This window comes from Glarea lozoyensis (assembly GCF_000409485.1).
Source record: "Glarea lozoyensis ATCC 20868 chromosome Unknown GLAREA10, whole genome shotgun sequence".
In the NCBI taxonomy this organism is placed as follows: Eukaryota; Fungi; Ascomycota; class Leotiomycetes; order Helotiales; family Helotiaceae; genus Glarea; species Glarea lozoyensis.
The window spans coordinates 2,046,463-2,065,502 of NW_007360984.1; the positions used below are offsets into that span (position 1 = coordinate 2,046,463).

The 19,040-nt window shown below is 44.5% G+C and overlaps 11 protein-coding genes across 11 annotated transcripts; 6 read left to right on the forward strand and 5 right to left on the reverse strand.

Annotated features, from left to right (window-relative positions):
- Window positions 1-1,068: 1,068 nt before the first annotated feature.
- Window positions 1,069-2,466, forward strand: GLAREA_05691 (PLP-dependent transferase; the record flags this gene model as incomplete). The annotated part of the gene is made up of 5 exons (XM_008078980.1): window positions 1,069-1,181; window positions 1,227-1,360; window positions 1,409-1,821; window positions 1,869-2,358; window positions 2,411-2,466. The coding sequence occupies 5 exons, from the start codon at window positions 1,069-1,071 to the stop codon at window positions 2,464-2,466; spliced, it is 1,206 nt and encodes a 401-aa protein (XP_008077171.1).
- A 192-nt stretch (window positions 2,467-2,658) lies between these two features.
- GLAREA_05692 (Cytochrome P450) lies at window positions 2,659-4,315 on the reverse strand (the record flags this gene model as incomplete). The annotated part of the gene is made up of 3 exons (XM_008078981.1): window positions 2,659-2,816; window positions 2,897-4,069; window positions 4,123-4,315. 3 exons carry the CDS (start codon window positions 4,313-4,315, stop codon window positions 2,659-2,661), a joined length of 1,524 nt encoding a protein of 507 aa, XP_008077172.1.
- A 667-nt stretch (window positions 4,316-4,982) lies between these two features.
- On the reverse strand, window positions 4,983-5,819 carry GLAREA_05693 (uncharacterized protein; the record flags this gene model as incomplete). Its single annotated transcript, XM_008078982.1, has 1 exon — window positions 4,983-5,819. One exon carries the CDS (start codon window positions 5,817-5,819, stop codon window positions 4,983-4,985), a length of 837 nt encoding a protein of 278 aa, XP_008077173.1.
- Window positions 5,820-6,501: 682 nt separating this feature from the next.
- GLAREA_05694 (uncharacterized protein) lies at window positions 6,502-7,254 on the reverse strand (the record flags this gene model as incomplete). The annotated part of the gene is made up of 1 exon (XM_008078983.1): window positions 6,502-7,254. One exon carries the CDS (start codon window positions 7,252-7,254, stop codon window positions 6,502-6,504), a length of 753 nt encoding a protein of 250 aa, XP_008077174.1.
- A 553-nt stretch (window positions 7,255-7,807) lies between these two features.
- GLAREA_05695 (uncharacterized protein) lies at window positions 7,808-8,479 on the reverse strand (the record flags this gene model as incomplete). The annotated part of the gene is made up of 1 exon (XM_008078984.1): window positions 7,808-8,479. One exon carries the CDS (start codon window positions 8,477-8,479, stop codon window positions 7,808-7,810), a length of 672 nt encoding a protein of 223 aa, XP_008077175.1.
- Window positions 8,480-8,988: 509 nt separating this feature from the next.
- GLAREA_05696 (uncharacterized protein) lies at window positions 8,989-9,690 on the forward strand (the record flags this gene model as incomplete). Its single annotated transcript, XM_008078985.1, has 1 exon — window positions 8,989-9,690. The coding sequence occupies one exon, from the start codon at window positions 8,989-8,991 to the stop codon at window positions 9,688-9,690; it is 702 nt and encodes a 233-aa protein (XP_008077176.1).
- Window positions 9,691-10,206: 516 nt separating this feature from the next.
- GLAREA_05697 (uncharacterized protein) lies at window positions 10,207-10,809 on the forward strand (the record flags this gene model as incomplete). The annotated part of the gene is made up of 1 exon (XM_008078986.1): window positions 10,207-10,809. One exon carries the CDS (start codon window positions 10,207-10,209, stop codon window positions 10,807-10,809), a length of 603 nt encoding a protein of 200 aa, XP_008077177.1.
- A 1,052-nt stretch (window positions 10,810-11,861) lies between these two features.
- GLAREA_05698 (uncharacterized protein) lies at window positions 11,862-12,563 on the reverse strand (the record flags this gene model as incomplete). The annotated part of the gene is made up of 1 exon (XM_008078987.1): window positions 11,862-12,563. One exon carries the CDS (start codon window positions 12,561-12,563, stop codon window positions 11,862-11,864), a length of 702 nt encoding a protein of 233 aa, XP_008077178.1.
- An 882-nt stretch (window positions 12,564-13,445) lies between these two features.
- Window positions 13,446-14,108, forward strand: GLAREA_05699 (uncharacterized protein; the record flags this gene model as incomplete). Its single annotated transcript, XM_008078988.1, has 1 exon — window positions 13,446-14,108. The coding sequence occupies one exon, from the start codon at window positions 13,446-13,448 to the stop codon at window positions 14,106-14,108; it is 663 nt and encodes a 220-aa protein (XP_008077179.1).
- Window positions 14,109-15,122: 1,014 nt separating this feature from the next.
- Window positions 15,123-15,851, forward strand: GLAREA_05700 (uncharacterized protein; the record flags this gene model as incomplete). Its single annotated transcript, XM_008078989.1, has 1 exon — window positions 15,123-15,851. The coding sequence occupies one exon, from the start codon at window positions 15,123-15,125 to the stop codon at window positions 15,849-15,851; it is 729 nt and encodes a 242-aa protein (XP_008077180.1).
- A 944-nt stretch (window positions 15,852-16,795) lies between these two features.
- GLAREA_05701 (uncharacterized protein) lies at window positions 16,796-17,509 on the forward strand (the record flags this gene model as incomplete). Its single annotated transcript, XM_008078990.1, has 1 exon — window positions 16,796-17,509. One exon carries the CDS (start codon window positions 16,796-16,798, stop codon window positions 17,507-17,509), a length of 714 nt encoding a protein of 237 aa, XP_008077181.1.
- Between the last annotated feature and the right edge of the window lie 1,531 nt (window positions 17,510-19,040).

Below are 19,040 nucleotides of genomic sequence, written 5' to 3' on the forward strand. Positions count from 1 at the left end.
AAAATGGTGATTACACTTTGGTGGGCTGCTCCAACATCCGATATCTATCAATTTTTACTGCCCAATCCCCAAGGCGGTGAAGCATTCGTCCCTGAATCTGGTCGCATAGGGGCGCATGAAATTATCGCTTCTCACTGGCAACGAGCAAACACCATTTATTGAAATTCTAACCGCGTATATGCATCCAAGCGCTTCTCTTTTCTTTATCGTCCACCGAAATCATTTGGGGTCCTGGTGTTGCATGACACCCTCAAAAGTGTGTTTTATGCAACGTACTGAACGCGTCGAGAATGTTGCTTTTTGGCCCTCGTGTTGCGCGACTGGAGGTCGGCGCGAAGAGCGACGAGTCGGGTTGTTGAGAAAGTGGCCTTGCATCGTAGTCGATGTTCAATTGGATTGGCTTCACTTTTTGTTTGCTGAAAGTTCAGCTGTTTCTATCTTGGTTTTCCCCTGAGGCCGCTTCGCTGTTTGACTGTTCTCAGGCCGGAGAGTCTAAGGATGTTGCGGGCCGCTACAGATGCGGATTGATGTTGTGCCAATGGAGATCTGTGTACAATGTCTTTGTGGGATGCGTACATGAAGAGCGTCTATAAATATTGTCTTTTTCATTGGACGGAAAATCATTTTACTTTCCTGCAACGGAAGCACTCAAAGAGACACTTCATACCCTCTATGTGGGACAAAGGAGCTGGTGTCAGCTACCTTCGAATTGATAGCCTTTCGATCTCAGCAGATTTCGACATGCCATGAATGTCACAGAGTATTTTGGGCAGAACACGGTCATCATGTACGACATCTATCCGATCCAATTGGTCAGATGCTGTGTTTCGACCTGCCAGTTATTTGTCCACTGGTAGACACCTTCCAGATCCTCGTTAGCAGTCTAGCATCCAGCCAAACCAATTAGGGCCCACACTATCCATCACCCCCATTTTACTCTGATCTTGACAGAACTCGACTATGAGTCGGAGACAGCAAGAAATGAGATAGATCATACAATTTTGCATTGTCTTATAACCTCATTTCTTGTTGATATAAGCCGATTCTGTTTAAAGCATACCCTTTGCCATGAGCACTTTCAACATCCAGAGCGCACGCGAAGCGTTCCCCGCATTAAAACAGAACCAAGTCTTCTTTGAGAATGCAGGAGGAAGTCAAACTCTAGGCTCGGTGGTCGAAGCGTGAGATACACAAGTTTCCTTTCTTCCTCGCTAATTGTCAATTAGAATTACTAATTATCTTACCAAAACAAATGTGCAACTGGGAGCCACGTACCCCACATCTGTCAAGTCAAGTCAACTCTATGCAGAAGGTTATGAAGCTGCAGCAAAGTACATCAATTCTCCTACCGAAAACATTGGTACTTTCATCCATGCCTCTTAGTTTACACAGCATTGATAAGTCATAGTGCTTGGGTCATCAACTACTCAACTTTTCCGCAATCTCTCATTCGCATTCAAGTTCCCAGCAGGCTCAGAATTAGTCATCTCGTCCATTGATCACGAAGCCAATATTGCAGCTTGGCTGGATCTCGCTGATCGTCTAAGTTTGAAAATCAAATGGTGGACACCAAAGTCAAAAGAGAATCCAAAGCTTCTCGCTTCCGATTTGCCCGAGCTTTTGACAGACAAGACCGTCCTCGTAACTTGTACTCACGCTTCTAATGTTCTAGGGACGATTCATGATATCAAAGCGATAGCTGCGGAGGTTCACAAGATTAAGGACGCCGTCTTATGTGTCGACGGAGTAGCTTACTCGCCCCATCGCCATCTTGACATGCAGGATCTTGGTGTTGACTTTTACTGTTTCTCTTGGTACAAGGTACGTTCTAGCCGTATCTACTCCTTGTCTCATCTCATGTGATCCAGGTTTATGGTCCTCATATTGCCATGCTCTACGCTTCTCCTCTAGGAATGTCAACTACAAAATCCTTGGGTCATTACTTCAACCCTCACGCCACTCTACAGCACAAACTCGGTCTCGCCGGTTCGTCTTACGAACTTACAGCCGCTATTCCCGCTGTCGTTGCCTACATCGGAGCCTCCCCCAAAGAGACGTGGTCCGCCATTGAAAAGCACGAAGGCGAACTGCAAACTCTACTTCTCGACTATCTGAACAGCCGAAAAGATGTCACTATCTACGGCGAGAAGAGCGCGGACACAAAGCTAAGAGTTGCAACGATAAGTTTTACCGTTGCTGGATGGAAGAGTAAGGATGTTGTGGATAAGGTTGAGGAGTTGAGTAATGGTGAGATGGCCATCAGATGGGGTGGTATGTATAGTGTGAGATTACTGGAGGACGTCCTTGGATTGGGTTATGATGGAGTCGTTAGAGTCAGTATGGTACACTATAATACTGGTGAGTATATTCTGTTCACATTGGATAATAGATTCTCGCTCACAAGTCGCAGTGGATGAGGTTAAGCGATTAATTGGTTTATTCGAGCAAGTTCTCGAAAAGAAATAGGCACGAGCAGCGTGGAAACTTATTGGAAGAAAGTAAAGTTGAATATACCATGTTGAGCCTCTATATCCAAGAGTTGTAAATCCAAGCCATTATTTGTTCCCGCCTTTTTCATTCGGCTGGACAATACCCTCACTAACATTTCAATCATCACCTTTTAAGCGCTAATGCCGTCCACTTTCCCAATCACGACCTTCAAGCATCTGCTCTGTGCATCCTAACGCTGACATTCGCAGGAGAAAGAGTCATCGTTACTTGCTTCACTATCGGCCCATCGTCCAGACTCTCGATCTTATCATACCGCTGAAGAAGCCTCACAAGAACAAATGACACTTCATTCAACGCATATTGTTCTACACAATCGTTAGCATGATTTCTGTTTCCGAAAGTGCAAAATCCTCATGATCTGATATGAGTAAAAGGCACAACTTACGACCAATACAAACTCTCGCTCCGCCGCTAAAAGGAATATACTCCCAACCCAACTTCCGCCCCTCCCACCTCGCAGGTCGAAACTCATCCGCATCCTCGCCCCAAATATCATGTCTTCTATGCATCACATAGGTGGAATATCCCACCGTCGTACCCTTTCTTACCGCTACCGGCGAGTCTCCTTTAGGTCCCCCTCCGTTCGGCAGCACTGTATTTCGTATCGCAACTCGCGAATTCAGAGGCACGATCGGGTAAAGTCTTAGTGTCTCATACTCGAGATGCGTAAGCTCCTTACACGTCTTGAGAGATTCAAAAGTCAACTCCTGTTTCGGCGCGCTCGAAGTTCCGAATTGCGCCAAAACTGTCGTCCTCAGTTTTTCGAACTCAGTCGGATGTCTCGAAAGAAGCACAATACACCAACCCAACAACGCGGCAGTAGTATCTCTCCCCGCCAACAGCAAATGCAAACACTGATCCCGAATCTCCGTCCTATCCTCGGTCTGCCTCGCCAACTCCTCCATCAAAACGAATTTCTTCGCATCTCCCACAGGCTTATATCCCGGAGCAAGCACCCTATCAACACACTCCCCCGTAAACTCCTTCACAGTCTTACAAGCCATCCTAAACCTCTTCGGACTCACAAGCCAATACCACTTGCCCAACCTCAACCTCACAATAATAGTCTCCTGCGCAACCACCATCGCCTCCGCAAACCTCACTTTCTTCTCACTTTCCCCATCCCCAACCTGACTCCCAGAACCAACGCCAAACAAAAACTCCATACTAACATCCAACGTCCACCTCCTCAGTCCCTTCCCCAGATCCCCACGTTCCCATCCCCCATCCGCCTCCCTTTCTAGCCCCGCCCACAGACCCCCCAAATGTCTCTCCGCAACCTCCAAATCCCCAATCTGGCCCCGCGTAAACTGCGGCTTCAGTTGCGCCCGAAACCGCGTCCATGATTCGCCATCAGCGGTGAAAATCCCATGGCCGATCAAATCACCCAGGTTCGCGGCGCGGGAGGCACCGAGTGAGTAGTCCGCGAAGGAGGTGCCGAGGATGGTTTTGATGTTCTCGGGCGAGACGGTGGAGAGATGGCGTTTTAGGGAGGGGATGGCGATGGTGTGGGTGTTAGCGAAGCGGGGACGGATTAAGGTTTCGAGGATGTCGATGCCTGGGGGGGTTTAGTTTTGGGGTGGAGAGGGGGGAATGAGGAGGGATAAGGACCTTTGAAGCCGGTGAAGAGGATTAGGTAGCGTTCAAGGCCGTAGGGGAGGGTGGTGTGTTGGGTTGGTGGGGGGAGACAGTTGTTTTTTACGGCAAAGGAATGGAAGGCGCGGGATGAGAGGTGGAATTTTGTGAGTTTGTAGAGCAGGTATGATATAGCAAGTATAGCTATTTCGGTAATGTGGAAGCTCATTTTGTGTAGTTGGAAGTGTGAGTGGGAAGTGTGAGTGAGATTTTGAAATTATCTCGGGTTATGAGGACAAGAAAGATGGAGTTAGGAAAAAGGGATTGTACACTGTTATTAAGTAGGAAAGTAAACTACGGATCAAGTTATTGTTATATAAACATGGACAGTCCTGGTCTAGTCCTTAAGGACCTGCATCACGTATAGCTTCAGGACCCACATGTCACTCGCTTAAATTCTGGAATAGGAAGGCTTCGCGTAGTGGGTGATGAAGGCGGGGGGAGGCTCTGTATCACATTGTTGAGGTGAAATTCAGTTCCGAGGCGTGGAATCGTTGAGTAAATCGTTGTAAGGTATATGCAGGATCAGTTGTAATTTGGAGGTTGTTGGGAATGTGTTGTGGGGTGAGTGAGTGTTTTGTTGGTTCAGACAACTTCGTGTGCTTGTAAGGAGGAGCAATTGACACTGGTGGAATAGAGGACTGACAGCTCAGCAGGAAGGAATTCATCATCCTCAATGTAATCATTTCAGCTTGCTAAATTGCAAATACAGCTTTGCTTTTTCCGAGCTTGCCACCAACACCATTTCATGCCCCATCTATCATACCTCATAGCCTCATAAATCATCCTAGACGCCTAACAAATGCTATCAAATACACTTCCCAAGCCCAACGCCCTCATTTCTTTTTCGGCTTCTTATCAAGCCTATCCGTCAACGGACTATACGGCGCCGCAATTCCAAAATCTGTGGCCCTCTTCAACCCATCGCCTTGAAACACTAGCTCCCCATTTGCGCCAGTCTTCCGCGGCATCCCCTCATTCGGTCTCGCGACCTGATCGTTATGGAGCTTGTCTAACGACTCTCCGGCCACCGCATACTGCGTCCAGTTTATCGGCGGACACCTCACTACATTCTGCGCCTTTGGCAAAGTCGGCCATTTCCTGTTTCCCTCCTCGCCGCCCTCAGGCTTTTCATCTTCTGAATCCTCGGAATCGTAGTCATGGTACATAGGCACACTAGGCCCCTGCCCCCCTAATTCTCCATTCACAAGCGCATCCGTAAACTCCTTTGGATTCTGCACCGCGCGCTCTTTTACTTTCTTCAGCGTTCTTATATCGGCTGTCGCATTCCGTGCTTGGATTTGGAGAATCGCAATCGTAGATTTCAGGGCTATGACATCGGGATTATCTTCAAATACGATGGGTTCGAGCGGAGGCAGCGGTATTGCGACCTGTGGCTGCTGCGTCGGATGTGTATATGTCTGTCGCGGCGGTTGCGCAGACGGGGATTCCTTTTCTTTGGTTGGGGTGAGTGGTGAGACGGGTGGTCTTTCGAGCGGACTTTGCTGGCGCAAAGGGGATGGTGTATGCGATGTTACTGCTGTTGAGGGCTGTTGAAGAAGTGAAGGTGGTGCGGGTGTTGTGGTATCGAGGGTCAGGCCAGGCGTCATCTTCTTCTGGTTTGGTTGTGGTTTGGCAGGTTTGGTGGGTTGACGGCGGGATTTAGAAGGCATCGTCAGATCGTCAGGAGCACAGACTCTGGGTGTGGCGGCGGTAGATCGGATGCTTCGGGCCGATCGGACTATATGTGGCGCTTGTGGGGGTGGCGTTGGTCCCCTTACCTAGGTAGGCACCTGCGGAACCTACTCGATGATTTGGATATCGATTTATGTTCCAGTTGTGATTTTTACTCTGAGAGTATTCTTTGCTGTTACTAAGATGAATCATTTGTTGTAGAAACACCGAGTTTCTACATAGGTACACTCAACTGGCTCGGCAAATTTGAAGTGAATCATTCGCTGAATGACAAAGCCGCTGCCTGTTTGAAAGATTAGTAGACCTTTTCTGACAGTCAACTCCAACCTTGTGACTTTGAGGGCCATCTATCTCTTTGAGTGATGCAACTTTGGCAATACCTGAGTCACTCATTTTGCGGCGAGTAATATCGTTCCACTTGTCTCATTCTTCGGCTAACATATTCTTCAACGTGTTACATGGTATCAAATCTGCAGAAGTGAGAAGAGAAAGAAGAGACATATATGTCAAAGGGCAATAACGTATTTCTGCCATTTGCTCGCAACTTTTCGGCTATCCTACTTAAATATCGCTTCATTTCCTTCAGCAGGTGTTTTAAACAGCCTTGAAATGGTAATTTCGCCGACAAGATGACTTGCTGCACCTCACCCATTTGCCTTTTCATTCCTTTTCCACCTCTAATCTATTTTTCGTCATCAACCGCCTCAAAGACAACTTAATCCTCAACCCCTCAACAACCCTCTCATTAAGATTCCCATCCAACGCAGTCCTATCCTCAGACGCATCCCACTCCACAACCACCACCTCCTTAGGCAACTTCCCATCAACATCTCTAACAGGCAACTCCAAAACCTTCACACTCCCCTCCAACACTCCCTCCACCCTCCTGAAGACAGTGGTTCTAATCTCAAACCCCCCTTCCAAAATCCTCTTCGGCGTCTCCCCCAAGTCCGTACTCCGAATCCTGTCAACAGCCTGCCGGGGATCCATCCTCAACACAAGCTGCTCTCTCGAATACCCCAACGGCCACATATTCTCAAAAGACCTTAAAAATGCAGCTTTCAAATTCTCATCATAAATCCATCTTACACACTTATTCGGATTCGGATACGGTGCCCATATTTCCGCTCGAACTCTACGCGAAATTTCCTCCTCGAAACCCGGGAAAAATCCATTTTCCACATCGACTTCTTCGTATTCGTAATCCAGCACCTGGACATTCAACCAGCCTGGATCGCGGAGACTATCAGTCTCTATTTTGAAGCGTGCAGTCCTGGTACTTGATATTTGCCGGGTCTTGCCGTAGTTGTAGAATAGCTTTGGCCCGTTTTGGAACCAGGAGTCGATGATGTCTGTTTTGAGGAATTCTAGGAACTCGTTTTTGTATGCCGCTTTGTCTTGGGAATATATCATGTTGAGTTATGTGATGGTACGTGCGGCTTTCTTAAATTTTGGCTTCTTAATTTCAAATACGGTGGAAGTTGAGGTATTTTATTAAGTGGTTAGTATGGCAAAATTTGGGCCAGTCATTCTCTTATGCGCAGGTTTTCTAGGCCTCATCTTGTTCACTGTAAAGGCTGATTTTTATCTTCGGTTTAACCTGAATTTTTGACTAATATTTGGGAAGAATCATGCAAATTTCTCCGTCTGGTGAATCATGAAAATCGCGCGTTTCTCGCTTAACTCACAATAGTGACAACCATCGCTAACGCGAGATATGACTTGGGCTATATGCACAATCTTCTGTATTCTAGGCCTAGTCTTCAAGTACACTTATCTTCAAGTTCTACTCTGTGCATAACTTTCTTCTCCGAAGATCGTCTGAAGCTCTTTATTTATAATCCCAAAAGATTTAACCTCCAATTAGTACGCCGTAGAGATTCAAAGTCGGAGGTACCCAACCAAGCCTTAAAATAACCCGTTTTCAGAACTGACTCAATCCATCATACATAGCTCTACAATCCCTTTATAATGATCTACCAATCATACTTTCTATCGTATTCCTCAGTTCCTCCGCAATATCCGGCCAAGAAAGTTCCTTCCAATTCGCAATATGCGCCGTATAAGTCACCAGCACAACCGGCAATTGAGTCTCTGGTGAACCATATTCTGGCAGCCTTCCCAAACTAAAAGTCGCCTCGTCAGGAGAACCATCAATCTTAATCGCATACCCCAACAACTCCGTCCAAGCCGGCTTCTCAAGCACCGGGTCCTCTCCTGCAGGCCCCAACTTCGCCATCGCCTTGAGCACATAATCGACATCCCATCTGACTCTGAACCCATCATTCTTTGCCCAATTCATCTGGTGATCGAAAGCCTTGAGCAGGATTTCTTTCCAATCTTCCCGTGCTTCGAGCGTGCTTCGACCGTGTCGAGGGAGTATGAGTCGTGCTCGAACGACGGTTTTTACTGCGTGAGTAGTTCGTTGTTTTTCTTGGATTTCGATGCATTGCCAATATCGATCTTCCATATCGCTCTTTAAGATCACGTCGAATCGTGCCAGCTCGTCAGGGGCGTCCCAATCGTTGAACATACATGTGCGAGTGACTCCGCCGAGTATAGGCTCTAGCTCGAAATATCCCCATCGAAAGCTCTCTGTGAATTTTGTGAATCTCTGACGTTCGATGGAATCTGTCATTTTTTGTATGTGTTTGATGTCTTGTTCTTTGTGTAGTTTTTGGCGGTTGTGCAACAAATGGATTTGGGGATAAAGTATTGTTTCATTTATGCGTCAAATGTGTGGAAACAAATGTTCTATTCATGCATGTCGTAGATTTTGTTTGCAGCTTTTTGTTGAAATTTGCTTGGAGGAACTTTTTGTTGAGGGTGTGTTTTACTATTGTGGTCACCACTAACTGTTACAACAAAGTCCTTTGGTGAATGAATAGAGATTACCATGACAAAGTAATTTTAATTAGCAAACACGTTCATAAATTCATCTGCTATGCTACTTCTGTTAAGTAAAGGAGAATTTTGAAAGAAATGAGGTTGAAAGAATAGCTAGAGGCAAGAAAACTCTTTACTTGCTTCTTGTGTATAAATAAAACATTCCATCTCTTGATCGTCCAGAGTAAATCCTAAGTCCGACATTGCACATCTCACCAGGACATCGTATACATCAAAGAACTACTATTTACAAGAAGAATTATGACGGATACACCATATCGCCAGCAATTTCAAGACTTCGCTGCACAATTTCCTCACGAGCTGTTACTTGAAGAGGGCATTCCTAGAGCAGGAGACGGCTCTCAACCTCCCCAACTATTGCTGCTTCCGAAATACCTGGAGTATGACTGGTACCTCTCCCTAATCAACTTAGATTTGCAAAATGCCCGTCCTCTAGACGAGTACTGGCACCACATTGAACTACGCCTAGGAAAATTTGACCTATACCCAGATTATGCTGCACCAATCACTTCAGAGCTTCCCATACGCGCCCGATTTCGAATTCCCCGTGGTCTCAGAGAGATGGGTATGATAGGCGCGAAACTTGTCGAAGCATTCGATCATTGGGTAAAGCAAGATCTAGCAGATTCTGAATACTCGTGGTCCAACATGGAACCCTTGGACGTTATTAAAAAGATCGCACTGTCGGTTCTTTGGTTGAAGCCCGGCTCTAAGCTCTATGGATATGAATTGAACGCCAGAAAGGTTGAAGAGGCGCTAGTTATTAGTCTTGAGAGGTTTCCAGAACCTGCGTCGGGTGCAAAGCCGACTGTTGTTGCTCAATGGGTTACCCGTTGGAGGACTTCCAAGTGGGTTTTCATACCACACTCTCCGGTTGTGATTGCAAAGAAACTGGAAGCGAGTTTGATGGCCAATGGGTACGTTTGTGATTGGGAAGTGTGAACAAATCGTGGTTGGATGGTTTCGAGAATAGTCGATAAGGGGAAGGAATTCATTCTCATTTAACGGCTGAACGCGCCATATTCTGTAGTTAGCTACGACGAAGGAGGTGCTTTGTCATGAGTCGTAATATTTACTATTGTGCAGGAATTGTCTACTTCTTTAAAAGATTAATTGTGAGCACAAATAATCGCGAAGATGGATTTTCACACTTGCAGTCACCATTGATTGCTACTTTATATTTCGTTGGTGAATGCATTTACCATAACAATTCAATTTTCTGGCAAACTCTGTCATAGTTCTTTTTTGCAACACACGTCTGAATGAGCAAGAAGAAAACTTCGAAGTAAAAGTTTGAAAAGCTCAGACAGACACACGAGAAATGATTGTTAACTTACTTTCTTGGATATAAATTCAACACTCAGTCCACTCGTTAGCCAGACCAAGATCCTGGCAACTGGAATCAAAGATCTTACCAATTTCCGACGTATATCAGTCATTGCGACCTAAAAAGTCACGATGTCAGATACACCAGAACGCCAGAGGTTCATAGACTTCGCTAACAACTTCCCTCACGAATGGTTGACAAACAAGGATGTTCTTCCAGGTGTAGGCACTTCCCAGAAATACAGAGTGTACAACGATGACCGTACTCAGGCATGGGATTTCAAACTTATTGCAGACAGTTTAGGTCTACCTGGTGTCAGGTACTGGCATCGCGTCGAAATCCGCGAGGAAGAAGTTCCTGATGACCCAAATGCAATAACGTCGTTTCCAACTCGGGCCATAATCCTAATCCCTCGTGGCCGCCGAGATATGAGTCATAGCGGATTGCGAGATTTTCTCATCACCGCCTATGACGAAAAAGAATTTGCGGCGAACGCTGCAGGTTTCCACAGCACGGCACTGAGATGGTCCGCCAGAAATGTTGTTGCAACGCTTCAAACGACGAACATCGATTTATATCCCAACGTTCAGCTGTATAGCCATGAGTTGAATGTCAGTGACTCCAACGGGAAGCGCACTATCAGACTTGAGAGCTTTCCAGACCATCCATTCACTGACATACCAGCTACTATGGCTTGTTATGTCACGAACGAGCGTTACTATGACAGTGTTTAGCCACATACGGCTGCTGAGGTTGCACGAGGATTTGACATGAGTTTAGCCAATGATGGAAACCCTGTTTATTGGTGAGGGTTGGAGGCAGATGCTGGGATGTCTTGGATTACATTCGAAACGTTGAAGGAATTTGGTTGCAGTTGATGTCAGAACGTGTCAGGCTGAAGCTAGTTAACAACACAAAATTAGTTAAGTTGAACTTGCAATTATTGTTTTCTACTGTGAAGATCTAATTGAATTTTGGAAACGAACATCCGCAAGCACGCAAAAATTTATAAATATTAGATATTCGATCTTGAAGAATCACAAATTAGAAAGATTTCACTTGATCACCACCTGCATGTCTCTGTACTAATTCCAACCTACAAAAACTTACGTATCACTGATAGACTTACTTTCTCTGCTACAATCTCATCCTTCGTCAAAACCTCGGTAGATCAAAAAAGTCATGTCAACAATAACGGGCAAAATTACCAAAAGAAAACATCGAACATCCATTTCCAGTAGAAAAAAACGGCAAGACTTACGCAACCCCTTTCGGGATTGCTGCTTTTTGTTAATTCCCAGTAATGTGTGCCGCAACACACTTCTCGCTCTCCGCTACCTCCCCCCCTATCCGAAGAATTAAAGGGGGGGCACAACAGAGCCACTTCGAATTAACAAGAGCAGCAAGGGCAAAGGTAGAATTATCAAGCTTCTTAACTATTGGTTGGAGCAAATATGCGATTTTGTAATTATATATTTGAAAAGGTGAGGTCAGTGAATGAAGTGGGTCCGGCAGGTACTGGTGGTGGTCCATTTGGTGAAGGCGAGGGCGAAACTTGACGGGAGGGCGACGTAAATTAGAAGAAGCGAGATGCAATATGATGTTAAGACGTAGTCAAGGTTAAATATTGAGGTAGACACAAGAGATTCAGGTAAAAGCCAATTCTTACATCTCTAGCGGTATCTGAACTCAGAATGAACAGCTAATCTCTGACCTAAAGCTCCAGTAATTCCTGCTCCTACTTTGCACATGAGCTCATTGCTTCCATCAGATCTTCCAAATCAATCTAATTCCCATCTGAAAGCCCACTCCCAGCACTTCCTGCCCCAAGTTGTCTTTGTTCCAAATTCTGCAATAGACCATACACAATCTCAATCCACGCAATTTGCGCTTTATACGTGACAAAATCCGCAACAATCTCTAAGGGGGCCCCGAGGACTGGAAGCTTGCTGAATATGTACCGGTCGCCATCTTCAATAAGTTCCTTTTCGATTCGAAAGCCATACATGTCTAGCTCACCCTCCAGGCCCATCTCTAGCTCACCAAGCTTTTCAATAACTTGAGAATCTTTCCATTCTAGTTTCGTTCGACGACGAGGTGTACCGTGATAGTCATCGAAAGCGCCAAGAAGGAACTTTTGCCATTCTTCCGCAGTCATATCTCTACGTCCACGGGGCATGAGAATTTGCATTCTAGGAACATGATTGAGTGTTTCGTCATCGAAAAGAGGAAAAGTCTCTGCCACCACGATCGAATGCCAATGCGGATCGCGTACAACATTTCCCAAATCCTGCTCGGAGACCACAAACAAAGCTTCTCGTGTCCCATTGGGAAGGAACGTCGGAAATGCCAAGATCTCTTTGCCGCAAAATATTGGCTCGTCTTGTAGCTCCTCAATTGAGAGTTTTTCGATAAAGTTCTTGAATCTCTCGCGGGCTTCCGCATCTCCCGGCCTGTTGACTTCGCCTGTACTGATGTTGTGTGCCATGATGTTTGGTCTGTGTATCCAAATAGTAGAAGATGCCGGATGAAGAGGAAACTTGGTAGATATCTTTAAATTTTTACATATAGAACGCCGACGGGGGTTTCTTTGATTTCTAGTTCTCTCAGAAATTGCAAGCAATCATGCTCTAAAGCGCACCACTCAGCCTGTAGAAGTAGATTGGACCGTTGTAATGCGACTTCGATAACCCATGCCTTCACACGAAGAACCTTAGTCACTGACATTTCATTGATCTATCTCGACTTTCAAACGCTTTTGTTGGAGCATGATGATATGTTCCTGCCTTTTTTCAGTTGGGGCTGCGCACCTCGCTTAAGCGCCGTTACCCCTATTTGCACCACCGATTGTATAACGGAAATTCCTTTATGTGAATCTAAGATATCTTTTCTTGAAGCTTGAAAGTTAGCTTGATATCGGTCTAATATGGAAGACAATGTGAAAAGCAGCACTAAGAAGAGAAAAAAAAAGTGTTTGCATTTCTTGTTTGCCTACCTTTGAAAGGATATTTTACACCATACCAACTGAAAGATTGGAAGTCCGACTCGGAACTAAGCTTTATGAGTCCAACCTCCCGTACTGAGTTTGCTGTCATTGTATAGATCTATAGCTCAGTCATATGCGGACAGAAAAGTGCAATCACCCCTGGAAAGACGATCTTTTTTGAAAAAGTCCTTTCATGCATATACATCCTAGCAGACGAAGATTCACAACCTCAACCTCCAGTGACTAATACGTAAATGCAGATAACTCAGTGTACAAATAGCCCAAAATTCCTCCCCTCTTTCTTCCCCATCATCAACTCCCAAGCAACACTCTCCAACAGCAATCTTCTACAACATAAGCACAATCACAGGTTCAGAAGTCGAGATGGACACTACTATTTTCGAAAGATTCGAGAACTTCCTGAAAATCGTTGATTTCACCTTGCTTAATGAGGACCCCATTCTACACGATGAGCAAAGTGCAACACAAGAAGTAAAGCATCCTGACAATCCCTTCGGATCATCTACCTTCATCATCCACAAGCTCGACATTCAAGGGACCTCGCATGATAGGTATTGGCATTGTATTCAGATAAGAGAAAGAGTTGGAACACAGCCAGCAAGTGACCACGACATCCGAGCTACCGTATTAGTTCCCCGCGGAATTCGAACTGTAGATGACGACGAGTGGAAAGTTTTTCTCACAGATGCTTTTAAAGATGACACTGAAGGTCAGGAAACATACGGCTATCAATTGGAGTGGGATGTTACGACTGTCCTCAATTACTTGGGAGATCTTGAGATGACCGGAATATGTGACCATGTGGAGCTCTACGGATATGCTGTGGATCTCATAACAGCTGGGTCCAAAGTGGAGTATACGTTGAGTAAGCTTTCAAATTATGGTGAAGAAGAGACGGCGATGCCGGATGTTATCGCTGTTTGGGAAAAAACAGAGGGTATGTTACTTGATTGGCATGAGGTGGCAGTCGGATTGGAAAGCAACTATGCCGCTGAAGATTCGGATAGCGAACCTCGAAGATGTTGAAGCTGCGGAGAATAAAGTCAAGCAGAGGGTCAAATGAGATTGCTGGTTTATTTCTTTCAGAGATGCAGTGAAACTTCGGATAGGGGGAGTGTGGACTTTTGGTGACTCAGGGTGAGACGCTTCTCATAGGGCGTCCAGAGGAAAATCCAGTCAGACAGAATTAGGACGAAATCGCAGCAAAAGAAGATCTATCGCAATGAGTTTTACCTCAATTTAAACAAGACAATCACAAGAGGACTTTGAATATGTCTGCGTTCAGATTGATGATTACGAGTAAATCCATGAAAAACTCACCCTGAGTTTTTCATTTCAAGGTCATCAATAAACCTGCTTCAAAATGAACTCCATACCTAATAATTTTCATCTTACGCACATTTGTTACTCCCAACATTTTCGTATTAGAGTTTTCTATGTTCCTACGTTCCTTAAAATAGCCTCTCGCTTAATCATATTCGCCCCTATTTCCACAGATGTGGCTAATCACACAAGATGAATCCCAACAATTTTAGAATACTCACCTTATATCAGGACTTTCTTCAAATTCTTTTCTCATGTAGATAAGCAGAAAGAATACGATAAATCGAGAAATGATAAGTGCTAAAAAGCACTTGAAAGGATGTTTGCCACAATATTTTGCTGTTATATCACTTTGAAAGATGACTACTTATATTTATTGTTTGGATGTCAAATATCCAACATCCAGTATGGCTCACATAGTAACTTCTGACAGTGTTTGCTACTCATTAAGGTTTGATGGGCACGCTGGCGATGTCTTGCTTAAAGGTCCCTGAGCGGAAGTGGCCTGTTTCCACTCGCAAACAATACCACTTCCTAAATACTAAAAAGCCATACAAACAAAGCAGAGACGCAGATTCTCAACTAATAACACTTAAAAGCTATGGCACCACCATATTTCAATCTATAAATACGTCAGTCACTGTCCTCTTTCTCCTCCTCATCATTGCAATCTAACTAGATAACTTTCGACAAGAACCGATTGCACATATTCGATCAATGGCAGACAGAGCTTCAGTCAAAAGTCTCACAGAGCAAAGATTTCTAAACTTCACTCGAAGTAACTTTGACTACAGTTTACTAAACGAAGATCCTATTCTCGAGGGCGGATCCACTATAGGTCAGCTAGTAAGACACACCTCAGGATCCATTCTATCTTCTATCTTTTACCTAAGAAACCTAGACTTCCAACATCAAGAACAACAAAAATATTGGCAGCGTATTGAGATACGAGAAGCGCTGAATGGCGAAGGTTGGGACGACGTTGTGAGATGTCGTCTCATAATCCCTCGTGGAATCCGCAATATGAAGAGTGAAACCTGGCAGAAGTATGTCCTCCGAGCGTTCAAGTATCACGTTTCAAGCCCTACCAGTGATGTTTCGCCACTTTATTGGTCAGCTTCCCATATTCTTGAGAAGCTCAAGCAATGTCAGATCCCTGTATTAAAATATGATCATATAAAGTGGTACGGGTTCACGGTCACAAACAACACGATAGGAGTAGTGCGAATATGGACTTTATATCGTTTTCCGACTTATGGACAATTATCGAGGGAGACACTTGATCACATTGCTCGCTGGACGGAAGCAGAAGGCGGGGCGAGAATTGTCGATTGGAACCAGGTTGCTGAGGGTTTAAGCTCTGAGTTGGTCGGGGAAGGTGATACAGACAAAGCGAAGGATTTGATAAGAGAATGGGCTAGCTACCTGGATCCTTATGCGGATTAGGAAGATCTGATGGAAGAACAAAGCTGCATTCTAGTTCAGACTGCGATAGCCTTCGTGTTAGGGGACGAACGTGAATCACAAATTTTTGGAATAAAGGTTCTGGGAGAAGAAAGTCATTTCTCAGTTTTATGTTATAGTATAAGAGGGGTTAAGTTTCTGTGTTTCACTGTAGTTCGAGAATTTAAATTTCGAGGATACATCAGGAAACTGAATTGACGCGGACTCATTAACGGACGTACTTCCACAGAGATAAAGCCTCGGCACATAAATAACTCATGAAATATCCCAGAACATAACCTACTTTCACTACTCCCAATAGAAGGCTTGCCTATCTTGGAAAAATTATGCCGAAATCGTAGTGGTGTAAAAGACAAAAATGTCTAATGATGCTACTTGCACGAGAAGAATCGCTTTCAATGGATTTCAATCAAGCGTGTCAGAATTTCTATCAATGTCCTTTCTCTTTCAAGTTAAGGAGGAAATAATGCGATAAGTCGTGAAAACAAACTCTGAAAGAAAACTCTAAAACAACTTCAAAGAGCGTTTGCTGAACCATTTCCCCCCTATTTCTTTTAAAAGAAGATTGTTGTATCCATGTTTGGGAAACAAAAATTGAGAGCTAGTTGTTTCAGCTTAGATCATGGCTGAAAGCTCACATGAAGGGTGGAATACGCAGGTGCGTGATGTCTGGAATAAAGGCCACGAATAGAGCAGGGCTTTCCACACGGACAACCATCTCAGTTCTCAATAAACTTCTTCATGCATCAAAAAATTACAACAAAGCTAAGAGTCATATCATCAAGTTAGCAAACTGGCAAAAAATTGTCCCACGTTCTCTTAACCTATAAATGATCCCATATTGCTCCCCTCTCGTCCACTTCAAGACAGTCACTTCACCCAATACACAAATCACCCAAAACACAAAGCATCCCGTAACACCCAAAATGACAGATGTATGGCCAATGTCAGATACAGCATCAGTTGAGAGCACTGAGAAAGAAAGATTGTTGAACTTCACCCACAGTGATTTCTCTTTCAGACTGCTAAACGACGACCCTATTCTTGCCGGTCAACCTTCTATAACTCATCGAGTAACACACTACTCAGGGCCCATCCGGTCGTCAGCATTTCAACTAAAGAACTTAGACTTGCAGAATGAAGTACAGGATCCGAATTGGCATTGCATCGAAATCAGCGAAGACACCGGTACTGCAACGCCGAGCGATAGCGGTATTCGATCTGTACTCAAAATCCCCCGCAGGGGTCGCAACATGTGTAGAGGATACTGGCAGCAATTCATTGAAGAGGCATGGGGACAAGACCAGATAACTGGATACAGAAAGTGGTGGGACACAAGAATTTTCAACAAGTTGAAAGCTTTCGGAAATGCTCGGGTAGAATTTCCATTGGAGTTTTACGGGCACATTCTGGACGTCGAAGAGATGGAGGGGGGCTTGAAGTTCAATTTCAGTGAACTTCCGGAATACGGCGAGCCATCGACACTAGGATTGGTAGTTGTTGCTTCTTGGATTGGACAGGGGTTTAAAGGGAGCAACATCGATTGGACACAGGTCGCAGAGGGGTTGAGCGCCGATTGGATTGAGCAAGGTGGATTAGAGTTAAGTGATCAGCCCGGATGTACTATAGTGCCCCATTAGGAATTGAGTGGTTTTGATTTCGACGAAGACGAACAAAGGCGACTCGAGGAGATTGCAAATGCCGGCCGTTCTTGATCAAGATCACCTAGGGGGAGAATAAAGTCATTCTCGACTTTGGATGAGAGGAATCGGTAGCTTTTAGCTCCGAGATCTTATCTCAATACACGCATTGGAGCTACAAGAGTTTCTTTAACAAGATCCGTTTCTCAATTTAGCAATTTGAAGTTTACACACGGGCTCACAGGTGACTGTTGAGTTCAGAACGTCCAAGCTTTGACCCTGCTTTGAGAATAACTCTTTATTGTAACCCCACACCATAATTTACATTTACTACTCTTGTTCAGCTATTTGTCTTTTTCAAAAGATCATGCCGAAGTCGCTATAGTGCGGAAGATAATTATGCCTGATCATGCTGCAATACTGGTCTTCACATCCCACCATTGACTTTAAACTCTACATTCCGGCCGAAATCGAAAACAAAACTTCCCGTTAAACCTGAGTTGCTGGCGTGATGTCCTCAAATTAATCCACTAGCTTTGAAGCTTGATTGGCATAGAAAAGTGAAAGAAGACGCTTTGTCTGGGTATAAATTTGGAAATTTGACTGTTGACAGAGGGTTTTGATGCGAATTTGTTACACGCTGCTGCTGCTGATAGCTGCAAGTAAGCTTCCCAAATTTAGAGTAATGGATGGAGAATATCACTGATACTCGTAGGGAAAACGTAATCATTGGCGTTTGACACGGAGGTTTGGACACAGCCGCAACAGCCGCCACCAATGACCTATATGAACAAGGTGTAATCACCGTCGCACCACTACGTCCGTTCTTCAGTGATGTAGTTCCTAATCTACAAATCAGCAATACGTAAGTTCCCAAGCCTGATGTCAAGAATAGAACTGACTAGTAGTCGTATCAGCTCTGGGTCTCTTCACGGTGAACAGTCCAAAATACAGCTTCAGCTCGCTATTGCATCTGTATATGATGTTGATGGAATTCGGAGCCTTTTTGAAGGTGCAATAAGGAGGGCGTGTTATAATCCTGCGACAGCTTTTTATAATGGGACAACGCTGTAGCGCTTCGATAGAACACAGTCACTTCCCTCCGTAAAAGAAAGAGTTGAATTTATTAAACTAGTAGTTGAATGAAAAACCTGTCCATCTTCTCAGCTAGCAAAATTATATCTATCGCTTGTTTTCACTTTCCTTATTGTTCCAAGAACCCTACTTAATCGTACGATGCACGTCATATAAATAGTGGGGCGAAACCGGGATATATTTAAAGTTCTAAAAGTCATTCGATAGAGCTTCTGGATTACAAGTGAAGAGTGAAGCGAGAGTGATGAAACGAAATGTGTGACATGTCGGCAGTAGATCAAACGAAGCGGTTGCTAACTTGCGAAGGATTTGAGGATAAATAATTATTCTTCGCAGATAAAGCGATGTTGAACGAAGTCATTGCCATGTTACGAATTTTGCTTTTAACTCCTTGAGTAAATTGAAGTGGTGAGGTTGCGTTGTTCCCGGGCGAATG